Raw genomic sequence first — 22,917 nt, forward strand, 5'->3', positions numbered from 1 at the left:
TTTTTGTTTTCAAATTTTTTTAAACAAAAGCAAAAATTGATTTAAACAGGCATATGATACCAAATAACTCGTGCATTTATCATTTTGTTTTTAACAATGTTCATCAATTATATGTTATTCATCATTATGCTACTTTAGTTTGATAGAATGAAATCAAAATATACAATAAGCTATTAAAAAGAAACATAAATCTTTAAAATGGTGAAAGCAACTGAACATGTGTCTAGAAATATCACGCCAAGTTTCAAATCAAAGTCTAACACCATATTGGATGTAAGATTTGGATTACAAATCAAACAAATAATTCAAGTTAATTAAAAAAATTATTTTAAAAAAATCTAAAATAATATTAGTATTTTTTTAAATGTTAATAATTTTTTATTAGATAACTGGTTGACTCGCCATGTCTAAATAAGATGAATTTCATTTGATTTTTTTAAAATTTATACATAACTAAAAAATTAATCAACAGTTTTTTATCAAAAAAATTATGTTATATCATGTTTACTAACAACATGTAAAATAGAAAAACATACTTTAGTAGTTGCATGAAATTGAAATTTTCAAGTGCAACTCAAGGTCTATTTTAATCAAACTATAAAATTCATAGTTTGAACAATCATATCCAAACCAAAGTATAGTCCAAGCTCAAGAACTCAATTTAAACCATGTATTTAAAGAGAATTTTATTAGAAAAATTATTTCTCCCTTCTTCTCCTTTCCTTCCTAGTTGTAACTTTTCTCCCATATATAACAAAGAATTCAACTACCTCTAAACTTAAGCTTTTGAATGAGATAATAATCAGTATACTTTAGCTTTTATTCTATTCTCATTCTTGAAATTTTCTTTTAATACGGGAGTCTCAAATTCTTGATTTATTTATTTCAAACAAGTGGTATGGTCAGCAATTAATTGTTTGTAGTTGGCATTAGGGACCAAACAGACCACCACAGAAAGTCGAGGGACTACATTACCATCTTGAAATGCTAGGTCTTAGCGGAGGGCAAGAAAATTCAGAACTGGGGCTCTCAGATGGCCAAGTGGCCAAGTGGCCACTTGGGAGTCCTACCGATCCATGAGTAAGTTCTAACCATCTAGACTTTGTCTAGCTATAGTAAAAGTCAAACTTGAGGGATCGTGCCTTATATAGCGTGCCTGCCCTAACCACTAAGCCCTACCGGCACTCCAGCCCTATAATCGTGCGTAGGTGATCGGATCCATCCCTTCGATTTTGCCATCATTTCAAGAAATTCTTCCTGCTCAACCGTCATGGCTGCCACCGGTCTTGGCCCCCAGGCGAGATTGCTTGCTGGGAAAATTAAAGGTTCGATGAAATGGAGACACAGGTACACTCAGGACACGTGGAGTGGATTCCTTTCCACAGAAACTGGTACATCTGGATATTATTTATCGAGATCGATCGATCGGGAGCGTATTTGTTCTTTTTATGCAGATGGGACTTCAATTCAGGCCCCAGTTCTTAAAGGATACATCCAAATATTTGTAAATTATAACAAAACAAGACCAGGTAATTAATGGCTATTTTTTGTTTTTAGCTTATTTTTTAAAAAGTACTGGAAAAATAACATAATTATAAAATAATTGATGAAACAACTGTACATTTCATGATTATGAAACATGATTTTTATAGTCTGATATTATTCAGAATGATGACGTATAATAAAAAATTTTAAATGGGCAAATCAGAAAACAAAGAAAAATAAAGAAAGAAAAAAATCTATACACGGAAATTTTAATTATGCTATCATCAATATTATTAAAAAAAATTTGAAAAAAATTCAATAACACCAAAAAATGTTATTGATGGTGATCCATCCGAATGACCCATCATTTCTCGTCAAAAGTAAAGTTAGTCATTTATAATCTTTGGACAACAAGTTTGATCCACTCATGTTATTATTTATGATATTTTTTTGTATTTTTTTATTATATTAATAATGTCATAATCAAAATTTTGATGTATAATCATTGTCTTTTTCTTTTTTTTCTTTTCTCTTATCTCTAATTTCTTTATTCCATTTAATTGTTTTTATTGGAAGTCACTATTCTCAATAGTGTCAAGCTATAAAAGTCATATTTTTTAATTGTGACATATATAAATTATGCTATTTTATTATTTTTTATCATGTTATTGCTCTAATATTTTTAATTAATTATACTATTTTTTTTTTAAAAAATCCTAAATACCCATGTTCATTGTAAATAAAATTTTAAATTAATTTTTAGCACGAGAACAAAATATGAAGGTATTGTGAATATATTTTTTGTTCATAATGAAAAGTTTTAATTAAAAATTAAAAAATAGTGTGTGGGTTTAATGAAATAAAATGAAAATTATATGAATAAAAAATCATAAAACAATTGTTAAAAGATAAGCGGACATAAATATATTTGATCTTATGATACAAGACACTGTTAAATTTTTATTTTATTTACTTATATGGAAATAAAAAATGGATTTTCATTAAAATCATAATAACATGTATTATGTAGAAAAATGTAGTTGTTAACATAAATTCTCTCTTTTTTATTAATTTATTTTTTAACTAAAAATATATCTATGCTTAGCCATGCTGTTTATTACATAGAAATTGTAAGCAATTAAAATCAATACCCAAAAACTCTTAACAATTTGTAATAAGTATAAAAAAGTTAATATTGAGGGCCGATAGTGTAGATTTACTCGCATCGTGAAACATGGAAAAGAGTTTGTCGTGTTTTGTCAAAGTCCATTTTGGTCCTCGTTGTTTTAATTGTTTTTTTACAACCATAAAAAACCCTTCACCAAAAAGCTGACATGCCTTGCAAACCCGAAACAATCCTCAACACTGCTGGCACGTGATTCCATGAAATTTAAAGAGAGCAGGAAAATCCAAGTGGCATAATGAAACTGTTAATTAAATAAAACTTTATTTATTTACTTCAAATGGCCACCTAGGCATAATTAACCCATTCATTGCTTATCCAAGTGGAATTTATCGGCGACAAAAAACAATTCCTGCAAGATTTGAGATCTGTCTTGTAATAATTGGAAGATTATACCATATATTTGTTCAAAATTAGAATCATTTTTTTTATATCAGAAATTCATTGATAAATATATGAGATTAAAACTCTAGAGATCCCCTTCCTATTTCATTAAATACCAAATATTTACCCATTAATTGTTATTTGTTTTTTTTAATAAATTTACTTTTATAATGCTGAGACTTGAGCTTGATGTCTGCTAAAATTTTCACTTTCCTTATCGTTCCTAAACGCCAAATACAAAGGATGTCCGTTTAATGGCTACCAATACATGAAAGCATATACGACCAAAAGAAAAATTTGAAGATGAACTATAAATAGTAATTCTGGAAGTTGGAAAGTGTGCCGCCTGCAACTTCTAGGATTTCCTTCATATTTTTGAGGAAACGGCAGCACAGATTCATTACAAGAGAGGCTAAAAATAGATGCATATCTGGTCCAAGACCACTATAGATGCAAATCCAAGCCTAATCCCTTGTGACGGTGATGAGGCTCAACATCTTCTCTTGCAAATCCACTCACAGGAAAAGCTCTAGCACGAAGCCCAGCCTCACTGCAAACCAAGTTGCTCTTTCCATCCAGACACCTTCCGGGAATAGAAGCAGGCCCGTTAAGGTATCGGCCGTCACGCGACATGCGGCCCAGATAGGACTTGTAAAACCATGGAGGAGACTGGGTGTGTTGTTGCCTCGCTGCTTCCACCGGAACCCCAGCCGGATCAAGGAGGTGTGGTGGCGATGGAATAAACGTCGAGAACATGGAATTTGGTATGGTAACATAGGAAGCTAAAGCCAGGCGGCGTGTGGCTTGCATTTGTGCACGTTTTAAAAGCTGCCTTTCTTTCTTGTGAGCGTTTTGATGACCGCCCAAGGCTTGAGAGTTTGCAAACTCACGGTAACAATATTGACACTCATATTTCCTCCCTTTGGAGGATTGGAAACTAGTCTCTGGTTCTTGTGACCCAGATGGAGATTTGCTTGAATCTAAAGGTAAGGTAGGGTTGTTCTCTGAAATGTTGAAGCCAAATAGTTTTAGGGTTGTGTTGTTGCTAGTGATGGTATTAGATTTTGTGAGACAACCAATACTATCCATGAGAGAAAAAGAGAGAGCCTGCCTGCAAAAGAGTTCGAAGTATGACGATCAGCGAGCTAGGGGGTGATCACATATGGATGCGAGTGCTTATAAAGGATATATAAAAAGGTTAAAACAGTAGTGTACGTCTAATCAATAGAAAAAGAATTTGATTGAGAAGCTGAGACATGAAAAGAAAGGGAGCTTTAGTTGGTTGTGAAAATCGCAAGGACAAGAGGAGGAGAAAGCAAGGACTATTCAAGAAAATCACCACAGCAAGAAAACTAGAACCTAAACACCTATATAGATTATTATAGCTTGCCCTGAAGGGCACCATTTGCTCCTTGTACGCATACAATAATAGAGAAGCCAGGCTCTGCGCGATTGACTAGCTAGCTATCATGTAATATGTACACTTAGAATAACGAGGGTATTTATGCTGGATTTGATACAATTCTTTCTCACATCATTTATGGAAAAAACATCTTTGTTAATCAACTATATATGATACTTTATATATCTAAAGATGTTTTTAAAATAATTTATAATTAGATTTTATATGAAAAAATAAATAGATCAAAATATATCTTTTAACATTGATAAAAAAAAAATTATGTTTTTTTTAAGGTTTTAATATTTCTAAATTCTGACACACTCAAGATTTAATAGTGTATTTCTAAAGATAAAAATTTATATTTTCAACGTGTGAACTCAAGGAACAAAAGTTTATATATGATGTCGATATGTTTGCTTAGAATAAAAGTTTGTATTACAATGCATATAATTTTCCAGGTATTTCTACATGTGGCAGCTTTACTTAACAAATAAATCTTATGTTTATTCTTGGTCCTATATAAATGATTTTTCTCAAATAAACTAAGGTCTATTTACGTATAATTTTTAACTTTTATTCGACTTGTTAGTTTGCTTTTTTCTTAATAAAATCCACACAAGTTTTAAAATTAATAAAATCAAGAGTATCAAGTATTTCATAATTTATTAATCTTTTAATTCTTTTTACGAAGACATATTCTAATTTCCATCAGTAACATATTTTAATGACAGTGTGAGAATATATTGAACTGTAAGTGGCATTATTTTATAAAGTAATGTAATAAATACTATAAAATAAAATATTATTTTCAACCCATTCATATTTATAAGATAAACTAAGAGTTTTTCAAAATTTAATAGAATATCTAAAAGGTAACAGTCTTTCAAATAAAACAAAACAATTATAACATAAAAAATCCTTCTAAACTATAAAACAAAACCATTACTTGAGGTTAAAAGCATATTCCTATAGCCTTCAAAGTGAACATATTACAGAGAAAATAGAATCTCACAGTAGTAAAGATCAGCAAAACATAACTCTAACACACCATGTTTTTCAAGAGTATTTTGCTAATCGTTCGTACTAGCTACAACCGTAGATTTGATGTGTGCTTAAATTAATAATTAGTTCGAGTCATCGAAGTTCAAACACTTCACCTCATATAAAGGGGTTAGATTAGAAAAATGAAACCTAACGTGATTTGTTGAGGAGAAATCACCTTTCAGGGTGGAAGGATTGTCAAACAGGAAGAAAGATGGAGAGAAAGAACGGTTCCCATAATTGTTCGAGAGTGCACGAGGGACCACCGGGACAATTTATGCATGCCATAAATCCTGGATGTTTGCGTGATTGACGTCGAAATCTAGCCTTTATTTATTCAGAGAAGATCTCCTCGTATCTTACTAGCTACCACTATTTTTTTTAATTATTATTATTATTATTATTGAAGCTAATATGGTTGATAATGGGAGATTATTGCTTAATTCCAAATAATTATGTTAGAGGAGCAAGAATGGAAGTCGACAATTTGTGCAATATTGTGAGATTGAGAGCGTGGCTATTAAATTTGTTCCAGCTGTGTGGATCAGTCCGATTACTTGTCAATTCAGAATTTATTTCATGTTGAGTTTTATTTTATTTAAACTGGTTTAGAGATCCATCATCTTCACTGTTTAAAAGGATATTATTTTAGGTTGATTTAGTAAACTTATAATTTAAATTCTGGATTGAATTAGATCCGAGGTCACATCTTGTTACTATAATATACTTGAATTAACGAGCAATATCTCTCTCCTCTCCTTTTGTTTTGAGTTTTGACTCGCTTGAACAGGAATTTGGCAATAGTGTTGCTTCATTGAGCAACTAGGAGTACTCTCGTGACTATTCACCAAAAACAAACATTTATTTAAAAATAAAATAATTTTATGAAAAATAATTCAGAATAAATTATAAAAAGTAATTCAAAATTAGCTATACATTGAATGATAAAATTAAAAAAGAAGAAGAAGAAGAAGAAGATATATATATATATAGAATAACCTTAACACAAACAATGAATCAAGGAGCAATAAAAACTCAATTCTTTTAATTATATAGATAATATTTCATAACAATATGATTTTCTTCTGGTTATATACCTAAAAATATTTATACAAACATTTATGAAATCTATATCGAAATCAAAGTTCAAAGTATACAAGTAGGGATAATGGGACATTGATTTATCACATTAAAAGACAAAATAATAAGTGGAAGAAGCTACAAGTTTGTTAAACAAGAAGCACTTTCTATCTTAGAAGTATACAATGTTCTTCTGTCTCCAGGAAAAAAAAAGAGTTGTGTGACGTTTTATAGACTTGTTACGCTTCATTGAAACTTCGTTTTCACTGTATAACAAGCATCAATGTGATGTTTTTCAACGATGAAATGTGGTTTGAACTGTTTAGATAGTCTTGTTGGATTAATGAGTTCTCTAATTTCAATGTTCATATATTGCTTTTAATTATATTGAAAAGGTGGATTTAGTCTTTTGACACGAGAACTAATTAATCTAAGATTGTTCTTCAAATTAAAAAAAAAAAACAATAATACTAATTAGGTACCATGAAATTACGAAGATCAAGATTTACAGATAATAAAACTCCTCTTTTATCTTTAAAATATATTTAATGTTTGGAAACTCTCCTTATGGTTTTAAGAATATGACGGAAAATCTTTGTTATAAAAAATAATTTTTAAATTCTCAAACTCTTACGTTATATATAATGTTGAATTAACTATACACTTGAAGTAACGAGTTCATCGTGATTAAGAAAGATATTTGGTATATGTCAGTGTTGATAAAAATGAATAGAGAATGTCATCGATCATGCATATCACCTTATAAATAAATATAGAAATTAATTAATTAATTAAACCTGCCAAAAGTCATCATAGAACGTCAAATTAATGTCTCGTCATGTCTCTTCCTTCTAGCTACAATAATGGTACGGCGGGCTTCTGATAAACTTCCCCATTTGTTGCTTTCCTTGATTATAAACCACATGACATTTGTCTGATGTGCCTAGTACTACTGCCTATCTAGCTGGATGGACCTAGTTTAAAGAAATATAATAAATGACCAAGTGTTTTTTTTTACAGGCAACAAGCAGTCTTCACGACGATAATGTCTACTTTCAGTGAACTTTGTTCTGGTCAATTTGGAGATTAATATCCTCAAAATCAGTTCCCAAAATCCTGAGAACGTCTAACCCTTTTGATCCAGTCAGTCATCTACGCAGACATTACTCGCAACCCTCTCTTTAATAAACCCTACTTTAATATGCTAATGCAAGGATATAGTTTTGAAACTTGATTTGATTTTGTTAAATAATTAGATTACAAGTTATATAAATTGATTTAGATTAATAAAAAAATACATTAAAAAATTAATAGATCTAATTAAACAAAAGAATTAACAATGCTCTAAAAAATTAACAAATTAACAAAACAATTGAAATCAATAACAAGCATAAGCATAATCATTGTTTCATTTTCTTGATGTGTAATTCAACACAATTATAACAATGCAGTTCAACATAATACAAACACCATATATCTAACTTATAACTACCGAATCATGGTAACAACATCAAAAAAATCATGGTAATAAACATTAAATCATACACAAATAAAATCATGGTAACAACATTCAAGAATTCATCATCGATTAACATTAAAAACTGCAAATAATAGAGCTTTTATTTTTTTAGCAGAAGTTGAAATTAAGCTATAGAAAAGAAAAGAAAGAAATTGATGCAGAAATCAGGCTAGAGAAATATAACTAAGGTAACTGGGCTACGAATGAATAAAAGAACAACAAATTGATGCCAGCTATTGAAATTGATGCCAGCGATTGGCCTGCGAATAAATCAGTGCCAGTAATTCAAAAAACGATCAAGAATAAAGAAAACAAATAGTGAAAGAAGGAGATTCAAACCTTTTTCACAAAGAAACAACAACAATTAATAATCAGAACGTCCTCTACTCCTCAGCTAGGTTTAAAAGAGCTCATTTAATTAGGTTTGTAAATTGCAACTGTCCCTAATATTGTTTTGTTCTTCTTCACTGTTCAGTATTTGGGCCTTTTAAAAGGCTAAAACTGCATCGTTTAATGACTGCTAATATATATAAAAAAAGATAGGGTCACACTCGGGTTTGACCTGATGGATTTGGTTTGACCGGGCTAATTTCCAAGCAGGTTTTTACCTTCACCCGGACCGGTCCCAAGGCCAGGTGGCTGGGTCCCGTGTCATCTCGTCGGGTCGATCCGGGTTCTAAAACTTTGATCGAGGGTATCGTTTAGAAACCTTATTCAGCTTGTCATCACTTTGTTTGATATCGTTTTTAAATTGGATGATGAATAAATTTTGATTTTTTTAAATTAATATTTTTGTAATTTTAAATTATTTTGATATGTTAATATTAAAAATAATTTTTAAAAAATAAAAATAAAAATATTTTAATATTTTAAAATAAAAAATATTTAAAAAAATAATAGTTACCATACTATTCAACACCCTTTTTATATTAAAATTAATCTAAAATTAATAAAGTTAAACTCAGATAACCAGCGAGTCAATCTACAATTCAGTCAAAACTCCAAGTGAGATTTAATTTGATTATTTTTTTTAAAAAATATTGAATCAACACTGTGTGGGCTAATCCAAATCTTAGGACAAATCGGGTTTTATAACAGTGGTCCAGTTACCATGTAATGTTGTCCTATTAGAGACGCATAATCGACAAGACTAGATGGCCAACCATACAAATTAATTATACGTTATAGTTGCCTTGTTGTCAAAGAACTTGTATCCATCAATTAGGGTTTTGCATCACACGCAAGTAAGGTATGGGATCGTGATCCAACAACAGTCTTGATTCAGTACTGTCATACATCAAGATCAACAAAGATTTAAATCATCATGGCAACTATGTCGGGGTCGGCAAGATAATCCGCTGTGTTTAAATTAAAATGTGCACTGCGTAAAATATTATCACCAATCACTTCATACAAATCATGATATAACCCTTGGATGTGCATGGAAATTCACGGATTTCACCTAACAAATAAAAAATTAAAAAAATTTATAATTATAATTGTAATTTTATAAAATATTTTAAATAAAATACACAACAATAAAAAAATTAAAAAAATAAAAATTAAATTTGATAAATAAAAAATTTTAATTAAAAAAATAATAAAAAAAGTAATAATCATAAAAATAAAGAGAAAAATTAATATAAAAATTAAATTAAATTTTAAATTAAAAAATTAAAAAAATTCAAACAAAATATATAGTAATTAAAAGTTTGAGAACCAAATTTGACATAATCAATAAATAATATAATATTTCTAAAATTTTTACATCTTTTAAAAAGTGATTTTCACTCTAAATAAAAAAAAATATTTTTTGTTGATCAAAAATCTTTTAACAAGTGTTTTTCACTCTACATTAAAAAAAAATATTTTTTGTTGATCAAAAATATTTTTTATTAATAAATTTTTTTATTAACAAATAAATATATAAAAAAGTTTGCATATTGATTTATTTTCGTTCTTGATAGCCTTTGGCCAGCACTGGTGCTGTTCGTTTTTGGTGTTAATTTTCAGTTTTGAATAAAAAAAAAATACTGAGTCTCTCTTTCTCTCTCTGGGTTTTTTTTTAATTAATTGGTGCAGTAATTAAGGAGTGATTAAGAAGTTCGATTGGATGTTAGAAGCACCCAATTAACATAGAAACCTTTTGATGCAAGTCTTAACTGTTGCTCGAAAAGGTCTTTGGTTTTTCTCATAAAGTCGTGTGATAACATATGCCTCCCACCTAATCAGTAAACTACTCTTTTAGCAGTCATTATTTGACATTTCTTGTAGTATTAATTTGATGTTGAACTGATCGTGCAGACATTAACATAGGAAGATTGCCCAAAGTCACCGAAATTGTCCCACCTCCAAGTTATTATTGGTTCTTACATTACAAAACCAATTGGTTTTCCATGGAATGTAGCATGTACATTGTATTCAAATCACATATCTGTAAACCACTGTCATTGTTATGATGTTTTGAGCATCGAGATTCTTGTGTTTCTCTCATTTGGAGTTTTTATATTCCTATTCATTTCCATTTTGGTAGTAATTGATATTAGTTATTTTATTCAAATTTAATCATATTTTGATAGCTAATTTGTAGATGGTTTAAATTGTTACACAATTTTTCTTTCTCAAAACAATTACATTGATATTAAGCTAAGCCTGTAATTAATGCCATGTTTAACTTAAATCTAATTTAATTCATTCAATCTCGCGAGCTAATTTATAATTCAATTAAAATTAAAATTAATTATTTTATTTTATTTAAAAAAAAAGTTAATTGATTTATAACTCATAACCCGGGGTCCTGTGTCAGGTTAACTCCAGAAATGGTTTTAATAACTATACCCATGTCTGACGAGAGAAGGAATGACATATACGTGAATACATATTAACGCAAGGTTCTCCACGATTATTATTATAAACCAATATCCTCTATCTCAATTAACGAAGCTTGTTGGCACTTGTGTGAACAAGTGTACATACATACGAGGTACAGTACTCTGTTGCTTTATGTAGAGCTCGAGAAGATAAAATAAGGATCCGAGATCAGGGTTCTAGAACCCTAAAGGTAGATGACGTTGTGCCCCCATATTAGCAGGTTCAGATGAAGGAAAATTGTGCATGTTTATTTCTACAGAGAAGCTTTGAAATCTGGAAGGAGAACTTGTCTTCAAAGAATTTATAAGCAGATGCAATGGTTGTGACAATGCTTAGTATTAGTTGTTGGGGCTGGAGGAACTACGCGTTAACAAGCTAGCTTTGAAGAGTGTGTCATCGTACCATAACTTTCCGAGGATTGGGATCGATTTGAGTTCTTCGTCTTAATTTCCCTCTGGTTTTCCACTTAACCAAAAGGCAGGTCAATGGTTGAAGACATAGTTATCTATATTAGATTCGAATATATAAGATTAATAACCAAGGGAATAAAACAATTAATAAAAAGAATAATTAATCAGTTGGGTTTTTATAAAAAACTAAAATATTAATATGCAATAAGACTGAAAAGAGAATGAAATGATAATTAGAACTAGACGGGGTTTTGAAGAGACACAATCTTGTTGGTTTGATCACTTTTGGTTTATTTATTTTTTGTTTTTTGATAAATTTATATTACAATAATTAAATTAAATAATTTTATATAAGTTCAATTTTTCGAATTTAATTAACGTGGTGAGAATATGATTGATTTATTGCATCTATATATGTTGGAAACCATAAACTAGAGTTCTTGCCAGTTCTTGTATGGATCGTGTCCAGTGTAATACTGTTTGCAAAAGCAACGTTAACAACGTGGAACAATATGTAATAGGATGTTTAGGATTCTCACCACTAGTATATTATAGGCTGTGGTGGTTGGATTTGGTTGTTTCTTGCTCTTTTGCAAAAGCTAGTTTTATATTATAACAGAGAACACTAAGTCAGTACTATACTGTAAGAGAAAAGAAAAATATAACATGAAGAAAGCAGGAGTGTATATTGTGATGGTTGTGTGTACTGATGTGAACTTGTGTTGTGTGATCTTGTTGTGATTGTTTTATTATCCAGTCGTTCTGAATATTTATATATTTTAGTGGTATAAGTTTAGTAATAATAAATAATAATTCTATAAGTGTAGACGAGATTTAGGTGATGCAACCCTTGATAAAAAAATAAAATTTTATCAAAAAGATAAGTTGATGGAAGATAGCTATTGACAAAAAAAACTCATAAGTTTGTTTGCGATTGAAAATTTATCTTGAAAATTGAAGAGATATCCAAACTTGAAATTTAAAAAAAGATCAATTCTGAATTTTTTTAAAAATAATAAAGAAAAAAATTAGAGAAAAAAATCAATTTTATAAGTTAATCTAAATAAACAAATAACAATTAAAAAAACATAAATCAAATGCCAGTGAAAAACAAATTGAGAAGCTAATATGAAATGTTGCAAAACCATACATAAAAATCAAGAAAAAAAAAGTTATTTACAACCAAATCAGAGATAATTTAGACATGAGTATTGTTAAAAAAACACCTATGAGGGATTAAAAAACATCTAGAAAGCTCATTTCTCATCTTCATGAGTCATCACACGTACCGCTCGAAGACGGTGGTAAAGTGATTAAATAATAAATATGGGCATCAAGTTAGGTTGAAGAATAATATGGTAATTACAATGTCTCAAAAGCAGCTAGGCAAAAGTTAATGTTTTTTTCTTTCCAGGATAAGTAAGTAATTTAGCGGTGTAAAAAATTATGAAAAGATTTAAATAACTCAAATAAATAATTCTAGAATGATAAATAGACCACTAAAATTCTTTAACCCTTCAGGGCTTGTTCATTGGCTTTTCCCCCCACCAATCAGGTTCTGCTAATATATTTATTGTTCCAGCTTAACAACCGAATCTTGACATCCTTACATGACGTGGAAAGAGCGAACAGAAACTGCCAAATGGCCGGAGGGAACAGAAAACGCAAACGCCTGCCCTGCCTGTCGTCACATGCGGATCCATCCTCCTGCCACCCCTCCAGCGCAGATCTCCTCCTCCTCCGCATTTTATCCACTGTAGGGCACTGCTACTATTGTAAAAAAAAAATTAATAATTGATTATTTGATTATTAAATACCAACGAAATTAATTATTCACGGAGGAAATGATCTCGAAAGGAAAGAGAGTTGAAATCTCCTCCACCTCTGTTCGTTCTCTTGTTTTGTCTGTTAAGCGCTCAGTAAGCAGACAGCAACTGTTTCCCAGTCTCCACTCTCAACGGAATTCCCAAAGCCTCCCTCTCTGATCCAAACAGTCTACACTAGAAAAAAGAAAAGCAACTTCAGGGGTGTTCACTCATCAGGGGTCCTATCATCCCTTTCTCTCCGAGTCACTCGGTAATTCAACTTCCGCCGTGACTGCTTCGATTCGATCATTTCATTTTTTATGCATTAAATGTTTCTCTCTGCACTGGCTTTAGCTTTTTATCTGCTCTCTTTAAATTGAGTGTTTTTATTTATTTATTCATTGACTTTTGTGTGATTGAATCTTTAAGTAAAATGCAAGCAGTCGTAATGTATGGGGGAGGCGGAGGCGGAGGAGTCAAAGGCAGCATTAGCACCAAAAGCCTAGCAGTAGGCTTTAGAGCTCTGAAAAGTCAAAAGCAGCACTACACCTCCTCCCTTGATTTCAGCAATAGAAACTCTCAACTATCTTCGTCTTCTTCTTCTTCTTCTTCTTCTTCTGGATTGCGTCTCAATTCACTCTCCTCCTCCTCCTCCATGGCAACCGAACTCACTCGCTCCTCTCTCTTCCACTCCCGCCCTGTCCTCAAAGCTCTCGCTTCCAGTCCGTCCGTTTTGATTGTTTTTATTTTATTTTATTTTATTTGTGAAGTTACGTGTTTGATTTGGATTTTAATTTTTTTTTTAGATGGAGGAGATGTGGAAGAAGTTAGGCCTTTAAAATCTGAGGATGATGTTACTTGCGCTCTGCCTGTGCCGCAGCAGCAGCAAGGGAAAGCTTCGGTCTTGCCGTTTGTTGGAGTTGCTTGTTTAGGAGCTATTTTGTTTGGTTATCATTTAGGGTAATTAATTAATTAATTTGCATTTTCCATGGTTATTAGTCATATTTTCAATTGTTTTTATTGGTTTTGGATGATGATGTTGATTCAGGGTGGTGAATGGTGCTCTGGAGTATCTTGCTAAGGATCTTGGCATTGTTGAAAATGCTGTCTTACAAGGCAAGGAACTGCTGTTTGTTTATTGATTCATTCATTCATAAATAGGATTTTGTTTGTTGTTTCTTTAAGAGCTCCGTGCTTTGCTGGTAGATTGCTTGAGTTTAATTCAAGGAAACAGAGAATGCCATTTGCCAAACTAGTAAAACAGAGATGTTTTGGTTTGTTAGACATGGCTGCGGTTCTTTGTCTGTTTTTTTGTTTATTTAATTGGCCGTTACTGGGTTGCTTATAATTCTTGGCATTCTAATGATTGAGTAGGATGGATTGTTAGCACACTGCTTGCTGGTGCTACTGTTGGTTCATTTACTGGGGGAGCATTGGCTGATAAGTTTGGGCGAACAAGGACTTTTCAGCTGGATGCAATTCCGCTAGCAATTGGTGCTGTGCTCTGGTTTGCTCTTTATCTTTATATTTTGGCCTACTGATTTTCAATACTCCTGCAAAAGCTATGTTTCATGTGGTCCTACAAAATTTTTCAGTGCTACGGCCCAGAGTGTACAGTCTATGATAATTGGGCGTCTACTTGCTGGTATAGGAATTGGTATTTCTTCTGCTATCGTGCCACTTTACATATCCGAGGTTGTAACTTATTTCATTTTCATAAGGTCACTGTGAGTGTTTGTAGTTTGTCAAGAGCTAATCTAGTAGTACTTATTGTTTTGGTCAGATCTCGCCAACTGAAATCCGTGGTGTGCTGGGTTCCGTAAACCAACTTTTTATATGCATTGGGATTCTTTTGGCATTGGTAGCGGGATTGCCATTGGCAGGAAATCCTATATGGTATGTTTTATTTGCATTCTTTAGTGGTTGCATATTTGATTTTGCTATGTTTGATCAACCTGAAGAAAGAAATAAGCATTTTTAGTAAGCCATAGGGTTATATACCTCACCATATAAACAACAAAGCTTTTGGCATTCCTGCTTCAAGAATGATTTCTTCCTTGTGCACAAGAAAGTTTTTGGATTGTATGAGTAGAAGCTATTGATGATAGACTTCAAAGGTGGAGCAATGGAATTTTAGCTGCTTAGATATGTCATACTGGTGCTAAATTGAAGCAGCAAATAATTATCTACTGTGTTTTTTGGTTTCTTTGTTTAGAGGTACTCATTGATTGTCCAATTTTTAGGAATTCTCATACTTGTGGTTGCCAAGTGGAATATGATTTATATAAGGAAAGGAGAGATAATGAGTCAATTTTGAATTTGACCTTTCAAATTCTCAGATTAGCATGACATGTGGCCTGAATAGAACCTGTCTGCTAGTCTGGAATTTGGAGAGTGGCAATCATTTTGCATTAGGAAAGTTTAAAAATAGTTGGGCAGTCAATACATTTTATCCTTGCTTCTCTTCATTATCTAAATGTCTCAAAAGGCAAGTAGTTGATACGTTTAAAAACTGATTGATCTTCTGAATCTTAATCAAATCCAAGTGCCAGCAAGAAGATGGGTTTCAACATGCTTTGAAAACAGCAGAACAGAACTAGTATACGAGGTTGTGTAAAAGTAATGAGGTCAGCCCTCATGTCAGACAAAATTTTAATGTGATTGTTGACATAAGCTCTTCTGGAATACAACAAGGCAAAATGACAAGGTTGTGTATAATCTTTTGATTTATGTGATGAAGAGTTGTAATATAATGAACCTTCTAGCCAGTTCAGGCGGGCAGGGATGGCAAGGTCCTGGAAAGTGTTATTACTAATACTGTACTTATGAAAGGAGGGATGGAAGAATGTTAAGTTCATGAACTTTCCATCCATGACTTCATTTCTTAAGCCTTTCCTTTTACCTTTTAGCAACTTTCTTGATTTTTTTTCCTCATCGGTGTTATTTTAGATAGTTGTTCAATGAGTTGAGGTTGGAATATCCTTTGCACCCCCCCCCTTTTGTATTTGTTATTAGTATCTTTATAAAACTTTGATCTAGGTGAACAAGATTAGGTAACTGCATCAATTGTTGGAGACGAACTAATCGCATTTTGTCTGAGCAGGTAAACTTAATTGAAATGGAAAGGAATAGATGTTGCAAAAAGATGTGGTATTGGGGGCATTTTTCCGAATGAAGATAACCTAGACTGAACATATCTTTTTTAGGAGTAGAGAATAAACACTAAAGAGTTCAAGACATGCATTCAGCAACAACATAAGACCCTCATGATTGGCATTGAAAATTCTTTGATCTTGGAAATTTAACTTTGTGAAGATTTAAAGTGAACTCGTTCAAAGGTTATGATATCTCCTAGTCTCAAGAGTACGATGCCGTCTTAGTTAAATTTAACTAACTCTTCTAGCAATGCCCAATTGCATGCACATTGAGTTCTTTGCTCAGATTCTTTCTAGGTGTGCGTATTGTGTGTGCACAAGTTTGGATGGAACCTTAATAGAAAGAGAGTTAAACCTGGCTTTAGTTTTGTGTAGCATTGAAGAATATAACAGAAAGAATTGAAATTAATGCTCCTGTGTCATTGACTTATTGATAAATAAAAAATGTAACTATAAGCTGTTGTCTTGTTAGCATTCCAGATAGAAGTTCAGATCATCTATTCAATACGTGTTTGGCAAAATTGAAGTTGTCATGTCAAAAGAACGCATGTTTTATGCACAATTTATCAATAAGACTAAAATGAGTGGCACCAAGTTGAAGTTATGATGTTGATTATTTCTTGAATGGCTATTAAAGTGCTCTTTACTGGAAATTGTCTTTCATTAATAACCTTTTCTTTTATCTAATTAATGACTATCTATTTACTTGAGTCTATTTATATGCCTCCTTCAGGTGGAGGACAATGTTCAGCATTTCAGCTGTTCCTGCTGTTCTATTGGCACTGGGAATGGCATTTTCTCCAGAAAGTCCTCGGTGGCTTTTTCAGGTTTTTTTGTAGTATCTAATTTCATATCAATGAGCCTTTGTGTATTTGGCAAGAGTTTGGATTTAAGTGCACACGTTTTTATCTAAACTAATAATTCATTTAGAGGTCATTGACAAACTTCTTTGTCTTGAAGCAAGGAAAATTTTCTGAAGTTGAAAAATCCATAAATACTCTTTATGGAAAAGAAAGAGTTGCTGATGTCATGACCGATTTAAATGTGGTTAGTCAAGGTTCTGCTGAGCAAGAAGCTGGATGGTTTGACCTATTTAGCAGCCGCTATTGGAAAGGTCCTCGTAACTCTCGGGTTCAAACAAAAAATGTAGATCTTGGGTTATTGGACTTCTAAACAATAATCTGGATCAAATGATAAAATCTTTGTCTGATTTGAAGCATTATTTGCCACTTGAAAAGATTTCTAATGTTCCTAAATTCTCTGAAAATACTCATGACTGCACCTCTGTGTTTTAGTTAGTTGTTGATGTCTCCATTAAATCCACTACTTTAGGCTTGACTGCATAAAGATTTGATGGACTCTGTGAAAATCAAAGATTGTACTTCCCACCACCTTCCAAGCCAATATTGCCAAAACAATGAATGGGGATAAAATTTCACGGTTTTCACCCTGCATACCTGTATTAAAAGCATGTTTAGTGATTGCGGCTATTTGGAAAATAATGTTTTCACAAGTAAAATAATATCCAAAGTAACTTTCTATAGATTACTGTCGCTGCAACTTGTTATTATACTTCTTGTACAACTATTAAGTTTGATTTGTCAGGGTAAATGAGTTATTTTTTATTTTTATCCAGTTGTGAGCGTTGGTGTAGCACTTTTCTTTTTCCAACAAATGGCTGGTATAAATGCTGTGGTGTATTATTCAACTGCTGTGTTCCGTAGTGCTGGCATTGAATCAGATGTTGCTGCCAGTGCTCTTGTTGGGGCATCAAACGTCTTTGGTAAAATTTTTGTTATCTTCCCCAGTGAAATTAGGTGCATGTATAACTTTACAATTTGCAAATGTTTTAATTTGACTGGCCTTTTCCAGGTACAACTATTGCATCTTCCTTGATGGACAGGCAAGGAAGGAAGAGTCTTCTGATCACTAGCTTCTTAGGAATGGTAGGTTATTTGGTAGTTTCAAACCATCCACTCTTCTTAATCAAATAAACATTATTTTCTGTGGCATTTTTATGATAATCAAGAACAGAGCTGACACCCTTTTTTAACTACCTTCTGCATCTGATTTCAGTTACACATTATCCTTCTCTCTCTCTCAGCCCACGCTGATGAGCTTGATTTTCTATGATCAAGTACTTCTACTAAAAATTGTTATAAAACTGACTTTTAATCCTATTGGTCTCATACCTAGTCGGGAATTATTGAGTTAAGAGAACACAGAAAAAGTAAAAGAAACAGTGGCCAATCTACATTAAGAAGTTATCTTGACAAGGATTTAGTGGTCTGGTCTGTTCATACAAGTCACCTTTATATGCTGAAAGTAGGATGTGCATAGTAGTCTCCAATTATAAAGTCTTATTTGTGACCTGAATGGATTCTTGAGTCGTGAGCTCTCCTTTCTTCTCTGTCTTTGGTGACTGATAGATGGCATTATAAAACATATTGATGAGCTGATGGTTACTAAGGCATTATCGATGCACTTTGTTAGATAATACTAGTATTTCTAGTCTGTCTACCTTTTCTTCTTCCAGCACACATGGCATAGAATTTGGTAACATAATTTCAACCCTCTATAACTAGAAGCCCTCCACATGTCCAAGTTCTAAGTACATCTTTTGTGCATCTTTCTTTACAAACATTTGTATTCCGAGGGAAAAATGTTTCGAATGTGTAGGATAATATTGTATCAAATACACTTCCAATTCCGTGTCTTTGGTTATGAAGGCTGCCTCAATGCTGCTGCTTTCCTTGTCCTTCACTTGGAAGGCCCTAGCACCGTATTCTGGAACCCTTGCTGTTCTAGGGACAGTTTGGTAAGTCAATTATTTTCCTTGTGAGATCAGTCAAGCTCATTTCTTTCCTCTTGTTTATGAGCGTCTGGGGAGAAGGGGATGGAGAGGGGTTAAAATGAGATTTAATCGAGCTTCTCCTTTTACTGATGTGTGTTATTTTTGTCCAATTGGACGTTGAAATCTAAATGTGTCTTCTCATCTCTTAACACAGCTATGTGTTGTCGTTTTCACTTGGTGCTGGTCCTGTGCCTGCTCTTCTTCTCCCAGAGATATTTTCCTCCAGAATTAGAGCGAAAGCAGTCGCTTTATCCTTGGGCATGCACTGGGTAAGTCATGAAGAAGAACATTTGTAAACTATGGTTTTCCAACTGCAGAGAATTAGTAGTGTGCTAGTGTGCAATGATTTGCAATTTTGCCTCTAGTTACCACCTTAAAAAACTGCTATCCAATAAAAGCAAAACACAACCCGAACATATAGATAAGCAATTGGCTGGAATTAAGATGGTGACCGCAAAACAAGTCATCATTTCATTTGTCAATGATTTTGAATAGTTCATTTTGTATAAATATGAATGCACATGCATTTCTGTAGGGGAGCCCATGGTTGATTTAGAGATAATACCAACAGAATGCCACTGTTCTGTGGAGTTTTCTGGACATATTTGTAGTCATGTATTTGTGTATATTCTTTACTTGTCTTTGAGTGGGTACATGCCAATGTAACTTATGTTTAATCTACTTGATTTCTTTTTTGTTTTTTGAGAATGTTTGGTTGGTTGACATTACATGCTAATAATGACTTGCTTTGCTGTTGTAACAGGCTGCAAATTTTGTCATCGGCCTGTATTTCTTGAGCTTTGTGAACAAGTTTGGGATCAGCTCTGTATATTTAGGATTTTCAGGCATCTGTCTTCTTGGTGTCTTGTACATAGCAGCTAATGTTGTGGAAACGAAGGGACGTTCATTAGAAGAAATAGAACGAGCTCTTGACCCTGCAGTTTAACCGGAATACTTGTCGAAAGTGCACTTGATAATAATGTCACCCCGGCTCATAGACATGGTGCTTTTTACCCCTGGAGGGTTCATCATTTTGCAGGAACTGTCACTGGGTTTGCCATAGTCCAACATGCTCAAAGTTAAGTCGCTGCCGTAACCAGCTTAGTGAACTGGATGTTTTTTGTATGTAATATCAGAACTGCGGCACCAATAATCATTTGTTTCATCATAGCTGAATGTCAAATATTACAAATAAATTCTTTTCCATATGATTCTTGGATGAAACTTTACGTAGCCGTTCCGCCGACTGATTAGCACATTGTCGAGTTAAGCTTCCAAGCCTTGGTAAATGATGTGTATACCTATACCTCTGAGTTAAGAAATTAAACGGCTAACATAATCTGAAAGGAACACGTAGCGAAACTTGGCTTGTTATGTTGCTTTATCGTCCACATCATTAGAGAGACAGTGACATTATAGCATTTAGGGAGGCATCCGCCTGGGGAACGTTAAAACTGAGAAGAAAAAAATGATACTAGAGAGATGGCTTGTAGTTGCATCACAACAATGTCACAGTTGTATTCCTGAATGCTGTTTAACTGAACATTTTCTGAAAGGCAATGAGCTTTCATAATCATGCTTATGTAACTTGGCTAATCAAGATTAAAAGGGAAAATTATCCCTAACATAATTTTATAGTTTGATTGAAATTGTATTTACTCTCGGTATTTTGGTTGTTTGTTTAACCCCGCGAGCCAGGTATTATAACTATGGCCAAAACATGTATATGTAACAAATGATTGCTATGGATGCTGCTGCTCTTGTAGAATCATTTACATTCAAACCAAACACTTTCTATTCCATCTTTTCCAAGTCACCTAGTCGTTATTTGCCAGCCCTTCTAAATATATTCCTCGTTACATCATTAAGAGCTTGTGCATGATGATGTTTGTCGAAACATGTAAATGAAATCCAATGTAGGAACGGAACTTCAGGCGCCTTTTGCAAATATTTTGAGAGGCGAACTTCAGATCAGGTGCGCTGCGTCTCAAAGAACCAGTGACGTCTACATATTGGCTTTTCTCTCCCATCTTTCCTTTGTATCAAGCCTACGAACAAAGTAACACATAGGGCACTATTAAGAACAGGATACAGAGTGGGGGGAAGAAACATAGCAATGCTAAGCCACAGACATTGATTTCGATGACATTATTGCTACATAAATTGTGTTGAGAATTACAAATAATCAGAACATTGATGTGAAAAAAACAGGGCCGCATGAGAACTAATGCATGTATAAGCAGGCATACTCTCTCACACACTTGTAATATAGCCTCGTTGTTGCATAACTCACCGTTTAGCACTCCACAAGTGGGTTCTGTTTCATACCAAGGGGTTATTGTGGATGTCAAATTAGAATAGCTAGAGACCTTAGAAATAAAACACCCGTAAAAACATCTTATTTTTCATGTGTGAGCTGCTACATTTACCCACTTGAACGTGTCCTACAAGCATAGTTAAGAATTACACCCAGGACTAATAGCAGAACATACCCCCAGTGTAATTTCTGGCGTTTCTTTTCTGAATGATGTGCTGACACCTTGTCTTGTGGAGTAGAGAAATTGGCATTGTCATCAAGGGGTTTCAAATCAGGAACACCTGAGTCTTCAATGTTTGTGCCCGTATCTTTGCTTTTGAGGTCTTTTCCATGAGATTTGCCAGTACCATCTGAGATCCATAAAAGGTTATTAGATAAGAACAGCATAAAAATTCCATATGAAAAACTTCATAGTAGGTAATATGAAAAATGATACCTTTTGATTTCTTATGAATCTTTGATTTTATTTGTAAGCGCCTTTTGTGTAGCTCCTATATCACAGAAGTCAAAATTTCAGGTGTCACAAAAGGATTTGGAAAGAGTTGATTTCAACTAAGCATTCTCTTTTGAGCTTTAAGGACGTTAATTGGATGATCTTAGTCAAGGCTCTAGCATTCTCAACCTGTAGTTTCCCACTTCATGCTATTCCTTTGATGTTAGGATATCCAAAAGGAAATGCTAGACTAACAAAGCCCAAAAGAGCACTATCTTTTCCACAGTGTGTACTCCACACATACTCACTTCATGCTATTCCTTTGATTTTAGGATATCCAAAAGGAAATGCTGGACTAACAAAGCCCAAAAGAGCACTCTCTTTTCCACAGTGTGTACTCCACACATACCCAGAACTCCATCATGAGATTCCATCAAGAAAAATGGTTCGCCTTTAATAATGGATAATAAATAAGAAACCAAAAGCAGGCAATAGGCAGCGAGTGAAAGCATATCTTTCACAACAATCCCTTCAGCTATGCCCTTGCAATTTTTTACTAGGTAAGCCCACCAGGGCCACCACTTCATGGGAAAACAACTCATAAATGCATGCTAGTCGAAAAAGAAGCCGATGCAAAATCCTACATCATGATGGTAGCTTAGAAATGCATGTTACATATATCGAAAAGCTCATGACTTGGAAAAATCGCTTCAATCAAACAAAAATAACCGATTCGAAATATGGATTCACAAAGATAATGTCTTGCTCCCAATTTGTAATACCTCCTAGAAAAAAACTGTTTAGGAACTCACAAAATGCACTAAAAAATCCATGACATTGAACTTCTTTAAGAAACCAGAAATTCTATACGTTACATCACATACCCCCAATCTGATACACACAAATCTCAAAACTTTGCTACATTAAAGCATTCTAATAAGAAACCAATCACAACCCAATCAACTTTCACTTCCACAC

The 22,917-nt window shown here is 33.1% G+C and overlaps 2 protein-coding genes and 2 long non-coding RNA genes across 6 annotated transcripts; 2 read left to right on the top strand and 2 right to left on the bottom strand.

Annotated features, from left to right (window-relative positions):
• Positions 1-3,244: 3,244 nt before the first annotated feature.
• On the bottom strand, positions 3,245-4,514 carry LOC105123389 (zinc finger protein 6-like). Its single transcript, XM_011022963.1, has one exon. It carries the CDS (start codon positions 4,139-4,141, stop codon positions 3,497-3,499), a length of 645 nt encoding a protein of 214 aa, XP_011021265.1. The 5' UTR covers positions 4,142-4,514; the 3' UTR covers positions 3,245-3,496.
• A 659-nt stretch (positions 4,515-5,173) lies between these two features.
• On the top strand, positions 5,174-21,675 carry LOC105123393 (uncharacterized). The gene is made up of 3 exons (XR_841842.1): positions 5,174-5,186; positions 20,444-20,449; positions 21,412-21,675. It is a non-coding gene; the product is annotated as an uncharacterized LOC105123393 (long non-coding RNA).
• Positions 13,225-20,397, top strand: PGLCT (plastidic GLC translocator). Of its 2 annotated transcripts, none has more exons than XM_011022964.1 (14): positions 13,225-13,451; positions 13,610-13,902; positions 13,987-14,140; positions 14,229-14,296; positions 14,555-14,687; positions 14,776-14,875; positions 14,964-15,076; positions 17,069-17,162; positions 17,296-17,449; positions 17,972-18,118; positions 18,208-18,281; positions 19,065-19,153; positions 19,344-19,458; positions 19,953-20,395. In XM_011022964.1, the coding sequence occupies exons 2-14, from the start codon at positions 13,614-13,616 to the stop codon at positions 20,133-20,135; spliced, it is 1,713 nt and encodes a 570-aa protein (XP_011021266.1). In that variant the 5' UTR covers positions 13,225-13,451; positions 13,610-13,613; the 3' UTR covers positions 20,136-20,395. The 2 variants fall into 2 exon arrangements, with proteins under 2 accessions (XP_011021266.1, XP_011021267.1); XM_011022965.1 differs by having other exon boundaries at positions 13,306-13,451; positions 13,610-13,911; positions 19,953-20,397.
• LOC105123390 (uncharacterized) lies at positions 20,313-22,204 on the bottom strand. Of its 2 annotated transcripts, XR_841841.1 has the most exons (4): positions 21,943-22,204; positions 21,682-21,856; positions 20,936-21,237; positions 20,313-20,772 (listed from the first exon to the last, which is right to left on the bottom strand). It is a non-coding gene; the product is annotated as an uncharacterized LOC105123390 (long non-coding RNA). The 2 variants fall into 2 exon arrangements; XR_841840.1 differs by lacking the exon at positions 20,313-20,772 and having other exon boundaries at positions 20,867-21,237; positions 21,943-22,197.
• Positions 22,205-22,917: the final 713 nt, after the last annotated feature.

The sequence above is a fragment of the Populus euphratica genome, unplaced genomic scaffold (assembly GCF_000495115.2).
Source record: "Populus euphratica unplaced genomic scaffold, PopEup_1.0 scaffold10.1, whole genome shotgun sequence".
NCBI classification, from domain to species: Eukaryota; Viridiplantae; Streptophyta; class Magnoliopsida; order Malpighiales; family Salicaceae; genus Populus; species Populus euphratica.

Excerpts from the sequence above, each read along its gene's own strand:
- PGLCT (XM_011022965.1), top strand. The coding sequence starts at position 13,614 with ATGCAAGCAGTCGTAATGTATGGGGGAGGCGGAGGCGGAGGAGTCAAA. Across the intron at positions 14,876-14,963 it reads TGCCACTTTACATATCCGAG|ATCTCGCCAACTGAAATCCG; the intron begins GTTGTAACTTAT and ends TGTTTTGGTCAG. Across the intron at positions 19,154-19,343 it reads GCTGTTCTAGGGACAGTTTG|CTATGTGTTGTCGTTTTCAC; the intron begins GTAAGTCAATTA and ends CTCTTAACACAG.
- LOC105123389 (XM_011022963.1), bottom strand. The coding sequence starts at position 4,141 with ATGGATAGTATTGGTTGTCTCACAAAATCTAATACCATCACTAGCAAC.